This window comes from Anolis carolinensis, unplaced genomic scaffold (assembly GCF_035594765.1).
Source record: "Anolis carolinensis isolate JA03-04 unplaced genomic scaffold, rAnoCar3.1.pri scaffold_7, whole genome shotgun sequence".
NCBI lineage: Eukaryota > Metazoa > Chordata > Lepidosauria > Squamata > Dactyloidae > Anolis > Anolis carolinensis.
Genome location: NW_026943818.1, coordinates 37,753,445 through 37,770,186, shown reverse-complemented (window position 1 = coordinate 37,770,186; position 16,742 = coordinate 37,753,445). Strand labels below are relative to the sequence as shown.

The following is a 16,742-nucleotide window of genomic DNA, read 5'->3' as shown; positions in this document are numbered from 1 at the left end:
GAGACGGCCAACACTTGAAGCACCCATTGGTCATCTGAACTAACAGCATAGCATCAATTGGTGTTGGAATATTAAGACCCATTGCAGTCAATTATTATTATTATTATTACTTTGTGACACCCATTGAGACGGCCAACACTTGAAGCACCCATTGGTCATCTGAACTAACAGCATAGCATCAATTGGTGTTGGAATATTAAGACCCATTGCAGTCAATTATTATTATTATTATTACTTTGTGACACCCATTGAGACGGCCAACACTTAAAGCATCCATTGGTCATTTGAACTAATAGCATAGCATCAATTGGTGTTGGAATATTAAGACCCATTGCAGTCCATTATTATTATTATTATTACCTTGTGACACACATTGAGACGGCCAACACTTGAAGCACCCATTGGTCATCTGAACTCACAGCATTGCATCATTTGGTGTTGGAATATTAAGACCCATTGCAGTCTATTATTATTATTATTATTATTATTATTATTATTATTATTATTATTATTATTATTACCTTGTGACACCCATTGAGACGGCCAACACTTGAAGCACTTAGAATCAGAGTTAGCTAGGGTTAGATCAGAGTTAGAATTAGATTTAGGGTTAGAATTAAAGTCAGGGTTAGAGTTGGAATTAGAGTTGGGGTTAGAATCAGAATTAGAGAGGATTAGAATCAGGGTTAGAATTAGGTTTAGAATTCAGGGTTAGTTAGTGTTAGAGTTAGAATTAAAGTTAGTATGATTAGGGTTAGAATCAGGGTTAACTAGGGTTAGAGTTAGAATAAGAATTAGGGTTAGATTTAGGATTAGAATCAGGGTTAGGGTTGCAGTATGAGTTAGAGTTAGGATTAGGGTTAGAATCAGGGTTAGAGTTAGAATTACTCAGGGTTATGTTTAGGGTTAGAATCAGAGTTAGCTAGGGTTAGAGTTAGAATTAGATTTAGGGTTAGAACTAAAGTCAGGGTTAGATTTGTGTTAGAATCAGAATTAAAGTTGGGCTAAGAGTTAGGATTAGAATCAGGGTTAGAATTAGGTTTAGAATTCGTGTTAACAATGGAGTTATGGTTCGCATTATGGTTTGGGTTAGATTAAAGTTCGGGTTAGAGTTAGAGTTCGCAATAGAGTTAGGATTAGAGATAGAATTATGGTTAGTCTTAGAGTTAAGATTAGACGTCTATAACCCCTCTGCACATGCTTCTGTTTCTCCTCTTCAGGCAGAATGCCGGAATTTTATCAAGGTCCTGCTCCTTCGCAACGACAACATGCTCTTCGTCTGCGGCAGCAACGCTTTCAACCCGATCTGTGCCAACTACAGCGTGAGTAACCCAGATTTGCACACTCTAGGGTGCATCTGCACTAATAATAAGTAGAGGCTGGATGGCCATCTGTCGGGAGGGCTTTGACTGCACTTTTCCTGCCTGGCAGAAGGGGGTTGGACTAGATGGCCATAGGGATCCCTTCCAACTCTTGGATCCTATGGACATAATAACAATAATAATAATAATAATAATAATATCCCGCTTCGCTTCTCCTTCTGACAGATGGACGGCCTCGAACTCATCGGGGACAACATCAGCGGCATGGCCCGGTGCCCCTACGACCCCAAACATGCCAACGTCGCCCTCTTTACAGGTCAGTTGGAGACCCGTCGGCGGGCGGGAAGCATCGGGTCTGTAGGCATCCCAGAGGGAAGAATGAAAGAATCAAGGCCAACTAACACCTACCAACAAAGGATTTCCCTAAAGCAGCAACCAGGCCATTGAAACGGCAAGGCCATTAAATGCTAATCAGGGTTTCTCATCCATCATTCACCTTCTTTCTTGTTCTCTCCTTCCTTCTCTCTCCATGGCAGGCGGGATGCTCTTCACGGCCACCGTGACGGATTTCCTGGCCATCGACGCCGTGATTTACCGCAGCCTGGGAGACAGCCCGACCCTGCGCACCGTCAAGCACGACTCCAAGTGGTTCAAAGGTGCGCACAATCCACAGCTTGGAAACTTTAAAACAAAGGGGAATGTACTACGGTTCACTACATCTCCTATCTTCCTCATGCTTTGAACATCACAACTAGAGTTGATGGGATAATAATAATAATAATAATAATAATAATAATAATAATAATAATAATAATAATAATAATTGTTTTTTGGCCCGATGCAGAACCCTACTTTGTCCATGCTGTGGAGTGGAAGAGCCACGTCTACTTCTTCTTCCGAGAGATCGCGATGGAGTTTAACTACTTAGAGAAGGTGGGTAATGGCGGGGGTCCGGAAAGGCACAATCAAATCACCCCCAACAGATGGCCATCCAGCCTCAATAATATTAATATGATATGATGATGATGATGATATTATTGAATTGCAAGAACTACATGAACCATCTAGTCCAACCACCTTCTGCCATGCAGGAAAGGCACAATCAAATCACCCCCAACAGATGGCCATCCAGCCTCAATAATATTAATGTGATGGTTATGATGATGGTGATGATATTATTGGGTTGCAAGAGACTACATGAGCAATCACCATGATGGTGATGATGATGATGATGATGATATTATTGAGTGGCAAGAACTACATGAACCATCTAGTCCAACCACCTTCTGCCATGCAGGAAAGGCACAGTCAAATCACCCCCAACAGATGGGCATTCAGCCTCAATAATATTAATATGATGGTGATGATGATGATATTATTGTGTTGCAAGAGACTACATGAGCCATCACTATTATGGTGATGGTGGTGGTGATGATGATGATGATGATAATGATGATGATGATATTGAGTTGCAAGAGATTACATGGGCCATCTAGTCCAATCCCCTTCTGCCATGCAGGAAAGGCATAATCAAATCACCCCCAACAGATGGCCATCCAGCCTCAATAATATTAATATGATGGTGATGGTGATGATGATATTATTGTGTTGCAAGAGACTACATGAACCATCTAGTCCAACCCTCTTCTGCCATGCAGAAAAGACACAATCACCTCCAACAGATGGCCACCCGCCCTCAATATTATTATTATTATTATTATTATTATTATTATTATTAATAATAATAATAATAATAATAATAAATTATTATTATTATTATTATTAATAATAATAATAATAATAATAATAATAATAATAATAATAATAAAAGTTGGAAGAGACTGCATGGGCCTTCTTCTGCCAGGCTCTCTAACCCAGAAATAAACCACCAACGTAGGCAATTTGAGTGAGCCTTTCCCTTGTGTTGCTTGTTCTTCCCGCGCAGGTGGTGGTCTCGCGGGTGGCGCGAGTGTGCAAGAACGACATGGGCGGCTCGCAGCGGGTGCTGGAGAAGCAGTGGACCTCCTTCCTCAAGGCCCGGCTCAACTGCTCGGTGCCGGGAGATTCCCACTTCTACTTCAACGTCATCCAGTCGGTCACTGACATCTTGGAGATTGACGGGAGGCCTGTGGTCCTGGCAGTCTTCTCCACCCCGGCGAACAGGTCAGAGAGGCTTCAGAGCTCCGTTGCTTCATTGTGTCCAATTACACTGTTGTGTTCATGGGTTATCAATGTTGTTTCCTAATGGGATCTATCATAAAAACATGGGGAAAGTCGATTAAACTGCCAAAACTGAGCAGGTCATTCCGGTTCCTCGCTGATCGCCGTAGCCGTAATGCCGTCTTGTTTCGGTCATTCCGGCTACTCGCCGATCGCTGCAGCCTCAATGCTGTCTCGTTTCGGTCATTATGGCTCCTTGCCAATCGTGGTGTCCTCAATGCCGTCTTGTTTCGGTCATTCTGGCTCCTCGCCAATCGTGGTGGCTTCAATGCCGTCTTGTTTCGGTCATTCTAGCTCCTCACCGATCGCGGTGGCTTCAATGTCATCTCGTTTCAGACATTCTGGCTCCTCGCTGATCGCGGTGGCCTCAATGCCGTCTCATTTCAGTCATTCTGGCTCCTCACCGACCGCAGTGGCTGCAATACATCCAAATAACGGTCGCAACGTCTTTCTCTTCTCCCGCAGCATTCCCGGCTCGGCGGTCTGCGCCTTCGACATGACCCAAATCGCCTCTGCCTTCGACGGCCGTTTCCGGGAGCAGAAATCTCCCGAATCGATTTGGACCCCAGTGCCGGAGGAGCTGGTACCCAAACCGCGGTGAGCCAAAGAGAGGGGCTTTCGATCGTCCGATTGTTGCTCTGTGTGCAGCTACACCGTCAAATTAATGCAGATTAATGTTTGCCGACAAGGCTCAACAGATAGAATCTTGGGACAAATAATAATAATAATAATAATAATAATAATAATAATAATAATAATAATAATAATATTCTGCCCTTCTCCCTGAGGGGACTTTGTGTGGATTATCATATAAACAGATAAAGGCACACATTCAGTGCCTTCTTACAATACGATGAGACTCACATACACAGACAAAGGAAAGGCTTCTCCTTTCATTTCTGCAGGCAAATATTTGTGTCTCATTGTATTTCATTATATCAAGGCATTGAATGTTTGCCTGCGGAAATGAAAGGAGAAGCCTTTGCCTGTGTTTGTGTTTTATTGTATTTCATTATATCAAGGCATTGAATGTTTGCCTGCGGAAATGAAAGGAGAAGACTTTGCCTTTGCCTGAGTTTGTGTCTCGTTGTATTTGACTGTAACAAAGGCATTGAATGTTTGCCTGCGGAAGTGGAAGGAGAAGCCTTTGCCTGTGTTTGTGTCTCATTGTATTTCATTATATCAAGGCATTGAATGTTTGCCTGCGGAAATGAAAGGAGAAGCCTTTGCTTTTGCCTGGGTTTGTGTCTCATTGTATTTCATTATATCAAGGCATTGAATGTTTGCCTGTGGAAATGAAAGGAGAAGCCTTTGCCTTTGCCTGTGTGTTTGTGTCTCGTATTTCATTGTAACAAGGCATTGAATGTTTGCGTGCGGAAGTGGAAGGAGAAGCCTTTGCCTGTGTTTGTGTCTCATTGTATTTCATTATATCAAAGCACTGAATGTTTGCCTGCGGAAATGAAAGGGGAAGTCTTTGCCTGTGTTTCTGTCTCATTGTATTTCACTGTAACAAGGCATTAAATGTTTGCCTGCGGAAGTGGAAGGAGAAGCCTTTGTCTGTGTATTTGTGTCTCGTATTTCGTTGTAACAAAGCACTGAATGTTTGCCTGCAGAAGTTGAAGGAGAAGCCTCTACCTTTGTCTGTGTATTTATGTCTCATATTTCATTATATCAAGGCACTGAATGTTTGCTTTCAAAAATGAAAGGAGAAGCCTTTGCCTTTGCCTGAGTTTGTGTCTCATTGTATTTCACTGTAACAAGGCATTAAATGTTTGCCTGCAGAAATGAAAGGAGAAGCCTTTGCCTTTGCCTGTGTATTTGTGTCTCATTGGATATCATTATTTTATTATTATTATTATTATTATTATTATTATTATTATTATTATTATTATCGATGAACAAGGGATGGTGAAAGATCTGCTACGGAGTTCGGCGTCTTCTTAATCGCCGTCCAATGCCCTGCCTTTTTCTTGCCTTCCAGACCGGGCTGTTGCACGGCACCGGGGATGCGCTACAACTCCTCCAGCTTCCTCCCGGACGAGATCCTCAACTTTGTCAAGACGCACCCGTTGATGGACGAATCGGTGCCGTCTCTGGGCAACGCACCCTGGATCGTCCGGACCATAACCCGGTGAGCGAGGAGGTGGAGAAGCCACTCCGATACTACGCATACATTTGAATGGAGGGGAATTGGCCTGGACATTTTGTAGTTATAGCTACTGGGATGTATAGTTCACCTGCAATCCATGAGCACTCTGAGCTCCACCAAAGATGGAATTGGACCAAACTTGGCACACAGAGCTCGCATGACAAGCAAAAAATACTGGAATTCTTTGGGGGAAATTCATCTTGATTTGAGGGAGTTGTAGTTCACCTCCATCCAGAGAGCACTGTGAACCCAAACTCTGATGGATCTGGACCAGACTTGGCACACAGACCTGATAGGACTAAATTTGATGACTCGAAGGGTTTGGATTAGGGTTAGGGAACTGAGCTTCCTTTCTGGGAGTTGTAGTTCACCCACAACCAGGGAAACTGTGACCTCCACTGATCATGGACCTGGACCAAACTTGGCGCACAGAACCCCCAAGGCTAACTCAATCTACTGGAGGGGTTTGAGAGGACTGACTCACTATAGTGGGAGTTGTAGTTTACCCTACAGCCAGAGAGCACACCGAACCTCACCCACGATGCATCCAGACCAAACTTGCCCAACTTAACAAACTTTAATGAGTGATGGAGTTTATCGGGGTTGACCTGGCATGATGTGAGTTGTAGTTCACCCACAACTGACTTTTTCAAATAACCCGGGCAACAGTATATTTGCGAGTATAAATATATATAGATAGATAGAGAAAGAGAGAGAGAGAGAGAGAGAGAATGAGTAAAGTATTATTATATGTTATATTATTATATTATTATAAGTTATATTATCCCGTAATAACAATATATTAATAATAAATATATTATTATAATAAATATAAAAATATGATATAATAATTACAACAATTATATTATTATATTACACACACACACACCTACCTAGAGGAAACTAAATAATATTAATTACAACAATTATATTATTATATAATATAATATATAATAAAATATATTATTATTTTATTATGACACAGCAAACAAGATAGACATCACAAAATCACAAGTTGAAAACTTCCCAATTGTCTAGGACTGTGTGATGTATTTTCGGATGATGATGATAATGATGATGATTATATTGTATTTTATATATATATATATATATATATATATATATATATATATATAACTTATACCTACCTAGAGGAAACTAATATTAATTACAACAATATTATTATGTTATATATAATATATAACTTTTACCTACCTAAAGGGGACTAAATAATATTAATTACAACAATTATATCTTAATATAATATTATTATTATATTATACATATTATAGATAGATAGATAGATAGATAGATAGATAGATAGATAACCTTTACCTACCTCGAGGGAACTAAATAATATTAATTGCAACAATTATATTATTCGATAATATAATATATTATACATATTATAATATATATATAAATGTATAATAATAATATATTATATACTAGCTGTGCCCGGCCACGCGTCGCTGTGGCGAAGAATGGTGGTCTGGGAAATGAAGTCTTGAGGAATTGGTGGTAGTTAAGGTCAAGGGTAAAGGTTTTCCCCAGACATTAAGTCCAGTCGTGTCTTACTCTGGGGGTTGGTGCTCATCTCCATTTCTAAGCCGAAGAGCCGGCGTTGTCCGTAGACTCCTCCAAAGTCATGTGGGATGACTACATGGAGCGGCGTTACCTTCCCGCCAGAGCAGTACCTATTGATGCACTCACATTTGCATGTTTTCGAACTTCTGGGTTGGCAGAAGCTGGGGCTAACAGTGAGGGCTCACTCTGATCCCCAATTCAAACCTGCGGCCTTTCGGTCCAGAAGTTCAGCAGCTCAGCGCTTTAACACGCTGCGCCATCAGGGGATATTATTTCCTAAAGGTTGTGAATATACAATATTTCTGATTGGTTTTTTTGTTTGTTGGAGGCAAGTATGAATGCTGCAATTAGGAAAAATGATTAGGATGTAATGGCCTTGCAGCTTTAAAGCCTGGCTGTTTCCTCCCTGAGTGAATTTTTTGTTGGGAGGTGTTAGCTGGCCCTGATTGTTTCCTGTCTGGAATTCCCTTGTTTTCAGAGTGGTGTTGTTTGCGATATTTTATGTGCTTCTACTGTCTGTGGCCCTGAGAAAACAGGATTTGCCAGACTTTGATGATGGGAATACTTTGTTGGGAGGTGTTAGCTGGCCCCGATTGTTTCCTGTGTGGAATTCCCCTGTTTATTTACTGTCCTGGTTTTAGAGATTATATTGTTCTGCATTATTCTATCCCAGTAATTATTTCATATTAAAGAAGAATCTCACTTATCCAACATTCGCTTATACAATGTTCTGGATTATCCAACGCAGTCTGTCTTTTCATAATCAATGTTTTTGTAGTCAGTGTTTTGAATTCATTGTGATATTTTAGTGGTAAATTTGTAAATACAGTACAGTAGAGTCTCACTTGTCCAACATAAACGGGCCGGCAGAACGTTGGATAAGCGAATATGTTGGATAATGAGGAATTAAGGATAACCCTATTAAACATCAAATTAAGTTATGATTTTACAAATTAAGCACCAAAACATCATGTTAGACAACAAATTTGTCAGAAAAAGTAGTTCAGTACACAGTAATGCTATATAGTAATTACTGTATTTATGAATTTAGCACTTGGGGTTTTTCTGTTATTTGGACTTTATTTTTCTAGGTTTTTTTATTGAAAGACATAGATTGGATGACTATGTCTTTTGTGGCCAAATTTGGTGCAATTTGGTTCTGTGGTTTTGTTGTTTACTCCATGGGGAAAACGCACATTACCTTTTTATATATATAGATAGATTCATAATCATCGTAAATCAATATCTGGGGTTGGAAGGAAAACACGGAGTGGATTCGCTGCCCTCCCGGAATGGGTTTTGTGTTGACAGGGTCATTTTGGTCTTTTCTTGTTTCCCAGGTATCAGCTCCGGAAGATCGTGGTCGACCCGGCCGCCGGACCCGGCCGGAACCACACCGTGGTCTTCCTGGCCTCCGACGCGGGCACCGTCCTCAAGTTCCTCGTCCGCACCAACCTGAGTCTCGGCTCGGTCGCAGCAAAGGCCGGAAGCCACAGCGTGTTGCTGGAGGAGTTCGAGACGTACCCGAGCGAGCGGTGAGTGGAGAGAGGAGGGAGTTGGCAACATCCAGGCAAGAAGGCATCGTCCAATCCCTCCCGACAGATGGACATCCAGTCCAAACTCTTGTGCCACTAAGGCACCATCCAATCCCTCCCGACAGATGGACATCCAGTCCAAACTCTTGTGCCACTAAGGCACCATCCAATCCCTCCCGACAGATGGCCATGCAGTCCAAACCTTTCTACCACTAAGGCACTATACAATCCCTCCCGACAAATGGCCATGCAGTAAGGAAGGCACCATCCAATCCTTCCCAACAGATGGACATCCAGTCCAAACCCTTCTGCTACTAAGGCACCATCCAATCCCTCCTGACAGATGGCCATGCAGTAAAGAAGGCACCATCCAATCCCTCCCAACAGATGGCCATGCAGTAAGGAAGGCACCATCCAATCCCTCCCAACAGATGGCCATGCAGTAAGGAAGGCACCATCCAATCCCTCCTGACAGATGGCCATGCAGTAAGGAAGGCACCATCCAATCCCTCCCAACAGATGGCCATGCAGTAAGGAAGGCACCATCCAATCCCTCCTGACAGATGGCCATGCAGTAAGGAAGGCACCATCCAATCCCTCCCGACAGATGGCCATGCAGTAAGGAAGGCACCATCCAATCCCTCCTGACAGATGGCCATGCAGTAAGGAAGGCACCATCCAATCCCTCCTGACAGATGGCCATGCAGTAAGGAAGGCACCATCCAATCCCTCCCGACAGATGGCCATGCAGTAAGGAAGGCACCATCCAATCCCTCCTGACAGATGGCCATGCAGTAAGGAAGGCACCATCCAATCCCTCCTGACAGATGGCCATGCAGTAAGGAAGGCACCATCCAATCCCTCCCAACAGATGACCATGCAGTAAGGAAGGCACCATCCAATCCCTCCTGACAGATGGCCATGCAGTACGACCCCTTCTGCCACTAAGGCACCATCCAATCCCTCCTGACAGATGGCCATGCAGTTCAAACCCTTCTATCACTAAGGCACCATTCAATCCCTCCCGACAGATCCAGTCCGACCCCCTTCTGCCACTTCCAACAGATGGCCATCCAATCTGACCCCCTTCCGCCACTAAGGAAGGCACCATCCAATCCCTCCCAACAGATGGTCATCCAGTTTGCAGTTCCCAGACCTTCTCCCCAACCTTTGCTGACCTTTCCGTCTGGCTCTCGTCTGGCAGGTGCGGCAAGGACGGCGGGTACGAGCGGCGCCTGCTGGCTGTGGAGCTGGACAAGGCCTCGGCCTCTCTGCTCCTGGCCTTCCCTTCCTGCGTGGTCCGGGCCCCCGTGGCCAGGTGCCACCAGCACTCGGGCTGCATGAAGTGAGTCCCTTTCGGAAAATCCCCGGCACAGAAAAGTAACTCTCGCACAAAAAAAAGTCAGTTTCCTACATTGTTTTGTTTTGTTTCAGGAACTGTCTGGGCAGCCGCGACCCCTACTGTGGTTGGACGCCGGAAGGGACTTGTATTTTCCTCGAACGCAACCCCAGGTACGTCACAACAATTATATGATCCTAAATTCTCACATTCATTTTCCTCTGATTTTCCATCCCTCTTCTTGCGGGGAAAAAAATCCCATTACTCCTCTGCCGTCCCACTTTACTCAACTGTTTTTAGAGCATCCCAGTTCCCTTTCTCCTCCCTCATTTGCCTTCAGCTCCCTTCAGTTCCTGCAAAAGTAGTGTATGTTGAATGGTAATAACGTTATAACTGTATGCTAAAATGTATAGACATGTTATATAGATGCAACTCATATTATTTTTTGACTATTCTGGCTTGTAGAAAAGTCAAAAATAATCTTTATGGGTTGGGAAGATACTGAAGTATGAATTTTTGTTTACAGATGATATGTTAAATTGTGTGTATTTGTTTTGCAAGGGTAAGTATTACAGTTATTGCATGAAGGGAGTAGCCATCTCAGCGTTCTGAAGCTGGTTGCCATGGAGATGTAGGCGGAGCCAACTGCCATTTAGCAGAAAAGAGAGCAGAATTTGAAAAGAAACTCAGTCTGTGATCTGAGAGTCACAGGGAAGAGACTGGTTCCATGTTAGGGAAACCAGGGAAGCTCAGATTTCTAGTGTGTCATATTAAGCAAGTCAAGTGACTTGTTTGGGTTTATTGGTAGAATCTGAGTGGTAAAAGGAAGCAATTCCAGTTAGATCCAAAGTGTTCAGTTAATAGCATCAGTTTAACGATTAGGAAAAGATTTAAACTGCTCAAGGAAAGGAGAAAGTCTTTTGATAGTGGATTCATCATATGTTATTGTTGCAACTGTTGAAGAAAGTGTACCTCTAAGTGAGAAACAACATTGAAACCACTAAGCTCTGTGCCTGAATAAACTTGTTATTGTTCTTTCAACCTCCAAGCCTCTGTCGCATATATTCTAAACTAAGTTACGCTACCATCTAAAGTGAAGAAGGGGAAAAAAAGTAAAAGGTCTCCTCCCTGAGTCTTTGGTGGTCGCGCATTGCTGAAATTGGAGGCACCTCCTTGCCGATTGGTGCCGCCACGTTGCAAATTGGTAGCAGTGGTGGGATAAAAAGATTCCCCCCTGCCTGAAAGAGCCTTAGTCGTTCTTTACAAATTGGTGGCAGAATGTGGTGTGTCTCCACCAAGAAATTAATGCCGCTCGACACCACCACTGGCTCAATGCAATGGCATTTTGGGAGATGTAGTTCTGCACACAGCAACTTTCTCCTTCTTGTTCGCAGGTCGGCGTTTGAGCAAGACATTCGCGGAGGAAGGACCTCGCACCTCGGAGACTGCGAAGGTATGCAATGTTGAGTCAGTAAATCCAATAGTCCATAGGCAAAACAAGAGTCCGTAAATCCAAAAGAACAAAGGTCCATAGATTAAAAAGATCCAGGAACAGGGGAATCTCTAAGGCAGGGAAGCATGGACATCCACTCTGATGAAGCGAGAATTTGCTTTGACAAAGATCTGTCTCTAAACACACAGCTTTAAAAGCAACCCAAAAATGCATTTCTCTTTCCTTCAGAGGCCTCCCGCTTTCCAGCCAATCTCAAACTACGACAAGGCTGAGACACTCCTTTCCATTGCAAACGATCTGCTCTAGATAGTAATGGCTCTCCTCCAAGGCCTTCAAGGCCAGCCACCTCATTATCTCACACCTAAGCTGGGGCCTGAGACATCTCCGGCTCATTATTTCCCATGGGAATGTCATCCTGGCTGTTATCCAGGAACAGGCTGGTTCAAGAGTTCACCCACAAGTTGCATTTCTTGAGCTTCTGAATCAGCCTGTATAATTCCCATTCCCATGCCATCATCCTGAAATTCATCCTGCATCCCATCATCTGCCTCTTGCATCTCAAACCCAGAATCCCCTTCTTCATCTTCACTCTGGGTCTGCAGGCTATGTTGTTGCCGAGTCACAGCAGCTAAATAGGCATTAAATTTTGAGTCACAACAGCTAATTTTGGGCATTAAATTTTGCCAATTTTTGTAAGCCGCCCTGAGTCCCCTCGGGTGAGAAGGGCAGGGTATAAATGTTGTAAATAATAAATAATAATAATAAATGGCCCAGGCTGTGGCGCAGGCTGGTGAGCAGCCAGCTGCAACAAATCACTCTGACCAAGAGGTCATGAGTTCGAGGCCAACTCGGAGCCTGCGTTTGTCTCTGTTCTTGTTCTATGTTAAGGCATTGAATGTGTAATGTGATCCGCCCTGAGTCCCCTTCGGGGTGAGAAGGGTGGAATATAAATACTGAAATAATAATAATAATAATAATAACTTTATTTATACCCCGCCACCATCTCCCCACGGGGACTCGGGGCGGTTCACATGGGGCAAGGCCCGACTAGCAGAATTTACAAAAACAACAGCATAAATACATTGAACAATATACAATAAAAATAAAAATAAAACATAGTAAGACAATAAAGCAAGAGTTAATACAACAGTAATAATATCAATCAACCACCAAGTGCAATTCAGTCGACTTCATTTATATTTATACTGTAAATAAATAAATAAATGCAATCTCTCAGTGTTGACCCCCTTGCTTTCCACCATCCAGGTCTGGTGACGGAAAGCTTTGTGGACGAGCCGGACGGCCTGGTGTCGGTCAACCTCTTGGTGATCTCCTCCGTGGCCGCCTTCGTGATCGGCGCCGTGATCTCGGGCTTCAGCGTGTGCTGGTTCATCGGCCACCGTGACCGGAAGGAGCTGGCCCGCCGCAAGGACAAGGAGAACATTCTGTCCCACAGCGAGTCGGTGGTCAGCGTCAGCCGGATGGGCGAGCGGCGCTCCCGCGGCCAGCCGGAGAACCTTTTGGCGCCGCTGATGCAGAACGGCTGGCCCAAGGGCCTCATCAAGGTCAGCCAGCACGACTTGGATTCGGGGGTGTTGCCCACGCCGGAGCAGACCCCGTTGCAGCAGAAGCGGTGCCCGAAGCCGTGCACCTGGGAGTACAGCCACAATCTCATCAACGCCTCCCTGCGAGGCGGCGACCCGCCCTCGTCGGTGATCCTCCTCCACACCGGCCACAGCCCCGCGGCCCCCCACCACATCACCGCTGGGCGCGTGTTGCCCATCTCGTGCCACTCCATGTTGATGGACCAAGAACTGGAGGGCGAGGCGGTGGATATGCGCTACCTGCCGATCGGCAGCGGGAGCCTCGGCAGCGGCAAGGAGCGGCCCCGCGGGGTCCCGTCGCCACAGCCCCCCTTGCATCGGCCCTGTGGGGCTCGGAGCTCTTACGGCGGCGGCGAGATGCCCATCACGCCCCACGACAGCCCCGACCGGCGGCGGGTGGTCTCGGCCCCCAGCGGGGAGACGGGGGACTCAGCCCCGTGGGACCCCGACAAGCCGAACTCGAACGGCGACAACGTCGCACACCTGAAGCGGAACCACACGTTCAACAGCGGGGGACGGGCGCATCCACAGCACCCGCGGGCACCCACACTGGGGCCTCACCACACCCTCACGGACTTGAGCCACTTGCTGAAATACGGCGGCGTAGAGCGGACTGCCTCCTCCGTCAAATAGGGTGGCCTGCCCCCGGGTGGGGGGGCGTAGCTCGGCTTGGTGGCCTCCCTCTTCACCACGAGGCAGGCGGCGGGGTTTCGTGGCAAAGCGGGGGGAACAACATGACCACGGAAGGACCCTGGTTCCTACGCGGGGAGGGACAGAGAGGGAGTCGGACCTGTGCTCGCCCTTAAAGGAGAGCGGCGAACATCCCGATCATCCCGGAAGCTTCGTTCGAAGCGACAAAAGAACATAAACAAAAGCAATGGGGGAGTCTGTTCTCTCTCTCGTGTGTGAGCGTGAGTGTGTGTGTGTAAGTTTGGGGGGGATTTTCATCCTGGCGCTTCCTCGTTGGACTTTTCTTTTCATGGCACTTGCGGACACACGGCCGGCGGGCGAGCGAATAGATGTGCAGATCATTCTTGGACGTTGCCCCATCCGCTCTGGCTCTTCTACCACTATGGGACAGAGGAGGGTGGGGAGGAGATTATAATCAGAAACGTGTGCTCATCAGGGGAGTTGCGGAAGGAGGTACATCATCGGCTCGGGAGGGAAATTGCGGAAGGAGGTATGGCATCAACTTGGGAAGGAAATGGCGAAAGAAGTTCTACAACTCTGGTGTGCAACGCCACAAAAAAAAAAGGCGGGAGGAAATTATAATCAGAAGTGTCTGCTCACCAGGGAAATTGCGGAAGGAGGTACAGCATCAACTTGGGAGGGAAATTGCGAATGAAGTTCTACAACTCTAGTGTGTGACACTGCAAAAAAGGGAAAGGTGGGGAGATTATAACCAGAAGCATCTGCTCACCAGGGAAATTGCGGAAGGAGGTATGTCATCAGCTCGGGAGGGAAATTGCAAAAAAGAGTTCTACAACGCTGGTGTGCGATGCCGCAAAAAAGAGGAGGGCGGGGAGGAGATTATAATCAGAAGCCTCTGCTCACCAGGGGAGTTGCGGGAGGAGATATGGCATCAACTTGGGAGGGAAATTGCGAAAGGAGTTCTACACCTCTGGTGTGCGATGCCGCAAAAAAGGAGGGTGGGGAAGAGATTATAATTGAAAGTGTCTGCTCACCAGGGAAATTGCGGAAGGAGGTACGGCATCAGCTCAGGAGGGAAATTGCGAAAGGAGGTATGGCATCAACTTGGGAGGGAAATTTCAAAAAGAGTTCTACAACTCTGGTGTGCGACACTGCAAAAAAGAGAAGGGTGGGGAGATTATAACTGGAAGCATCGGCTCAGGAGGGAAATTGCAGAATTTCATCAGAGGTATGTCATCAGCTCGGGAGGTAAATTGCAAAAAGAGTTCTACAACTCTGGTGTGCGATGCCGCAAAAATGAGGGCGGGGAGGAGATTATAATCAGTGTTTGCTCACCAGTGAAGTTGCAGAAGGAGGTACGGCATCAACTTGGGAGGGAAATTGCAAAAGGAGTGCTACAACTCTGGTGTGCGATGCCGCAAAAAGAGTAGGGCAGGGAGATATTATAAACAGAAGCATCTGCTCACCAGGGAAATTGTGGAAGGAGGTACGTCATCGACTTGGGAGGGAAATTGCAAAAGGAGTGCTACAACTCTGGTGTGCGATGCCGCAAAAAGAGTAGGGCAGGGAGATATTATAAACAGAAGCATCTGCTCACCAGGGAAATTGTGGAAGGAGGTACGTCATCGACTCCGGAAGGAAATTGTGGAAGGAGGTATTGCATCAACTTGGGAGGGAAATTGCAAAAAGAGTTCTACAACTCTGGTGTGCGACACCGCAAAAAGGAGGGTGGGAAGAGATTATAATTGGACACATCTGCTCACCAGGGAAATTGCATAAGGAGGTACGTCATCGGCTCGGGAGGGAAATTGCGGAAGGAGGTACGGCATCAATTAGGGAGGGAAATTGCGAAAGAAGTTCTACAAATCTGGTGTGCAACACCACAAAAAAGAGGAGGGCAAGCAGGAGATTGTAATTGGAAGCGTTTGCTCACCAGGAAAATTGCGGAAGGAGGTATGGCATCAAATCGGGAGGGAAATTGCGAAAGAAGTTCTACAACTCTGGTGCCGAAAAACGACAGATTTGCTACCGGCCAACCTCTTTCTTTCCCTGTTTCCCCCTTTGTTTTGTCTGGATCCGGTTTCCCGGAACTGTGAAAGGGGGGGGAAACGAATCCTTCTTCCGTCCCATACTAATTTCTTTCCCTTTCGAGTGAGATTTCTCACCCTGAAATGTTCCGTATCCGATGTATTGGGAATTGATCTGATCCGGGGGTCTTTTGTGTTGTTCTGCTTGTGGGGGGCCGAGAGAGAGAGAGAGATTTGACGGATGTGTGTTGCCCCATAAATGCACTTAGGGGAGGAGATTATAATCGGAAGCGTCTGCTCACCAGGGAAATTGCGAAAGGAGGTCTGTCATCGATTCAGATTCTCCCCTCCAAAAAACTATCCCCTTTCTCCCCCGTCAAAAGGGGGGTGGGGACCAAAATAAGCACACTGTAAATAGGGTGCGGGAAGCATGGGGGTCAGGAGCCGGGCGGGTGCGACGTCCGCGACCTGTGCGACCCCCAAAAAGACCCCCCGGGGCTCCTCATCTTTTAAATATGCGCGTCTCTCCTGCATGCGACAGCAGTACGAAACCTCTCTGTATCAATCTGGAGAAAACAAAGATTATCTCCCTTCCAATAAACCTTTGTTTACAACGAATGGGCGGCTTATTTATTTCTCTCCCTCTGCTGCTTTTCCCATCTTCCTTGATTGATCGATCGATCGATTGATTGACTCATGGGGTTGAGACTCCCATGGCCAACCAATCCAGCCCACTGCCATGTAAGAACTGATTTATTGATCAATCGATTGACTGATAGGGTTGAGACTCCGATGGCCAGTCAGTCCAGCCTACTGGCATATAAGATCCGATTTATTGATTGATTGATTGATTCA

At 45.7% G+C, this 16,742-nt stretch overlaps 1 protein-coding gene across 3 annotated transcripts in view; it reads left to right on the top strand.

Moving 5' to 3' along the window:
• The window catches only part of sema6b (semaphorin 6B), a 106,953-nt gene extending 90,448 nt beyond the window's left edge, over window positions 1-16,505 (top strand). For all 3 annotated transcript variants that reach the window (XM_062959217.1, XM_062959219.1, XM_062959218.1), the window contains exons 6-17: window positions 1,221-1,322; window positions 1,548-1,638; window positions 1,859-1,978; window positions 2,167-2,255; window positions 3,268-3,485; window positions 4,008-4,139; window positions 5,524-5,673; window positions 8,619-8,813; window positions 10,018-10,158; window positions 10,248-10,325; window positions 11,547-11,605; window positions 12,872-16,505. In XM_062959217.1, the coding sequence (XP_062815287.1) occupies window positions 1,221-1,322; window positions 1,548-1,638; window positions 1,859-1,978; window positions 2,167-2,255; window positions 3,268-3,485; window positions 4,008-4,139; window positions 5,524-5,673; window positions 8,619-8,813; window positions 10,018-10,158; window positions 10,248-10,325; window positions 11,547-11,605; window positions 12,872-13,842 (2,346 nt within the window). In that variant the 3' untranslated portion in view covers window positions 13,843-16,505. The remainder of the gene's footprint in view (window positions 1-1,220; window positions 1,323-1,547; window positions 1,639-1,858; window positions 1,979-2,166; window positions 2,256-3,267; window positions 3,486-4,007; window positions 4,140-5,523; window positions 5,674-8,618; window positions 8,814-10,017; window positions 10,159-10,247; window positions 10,326-11,546; window positions 11,606-12,871) is intronic.
• The last annotated feature ends 237 nt before the right edge of the window (window positions 16,506-16,742 follow it).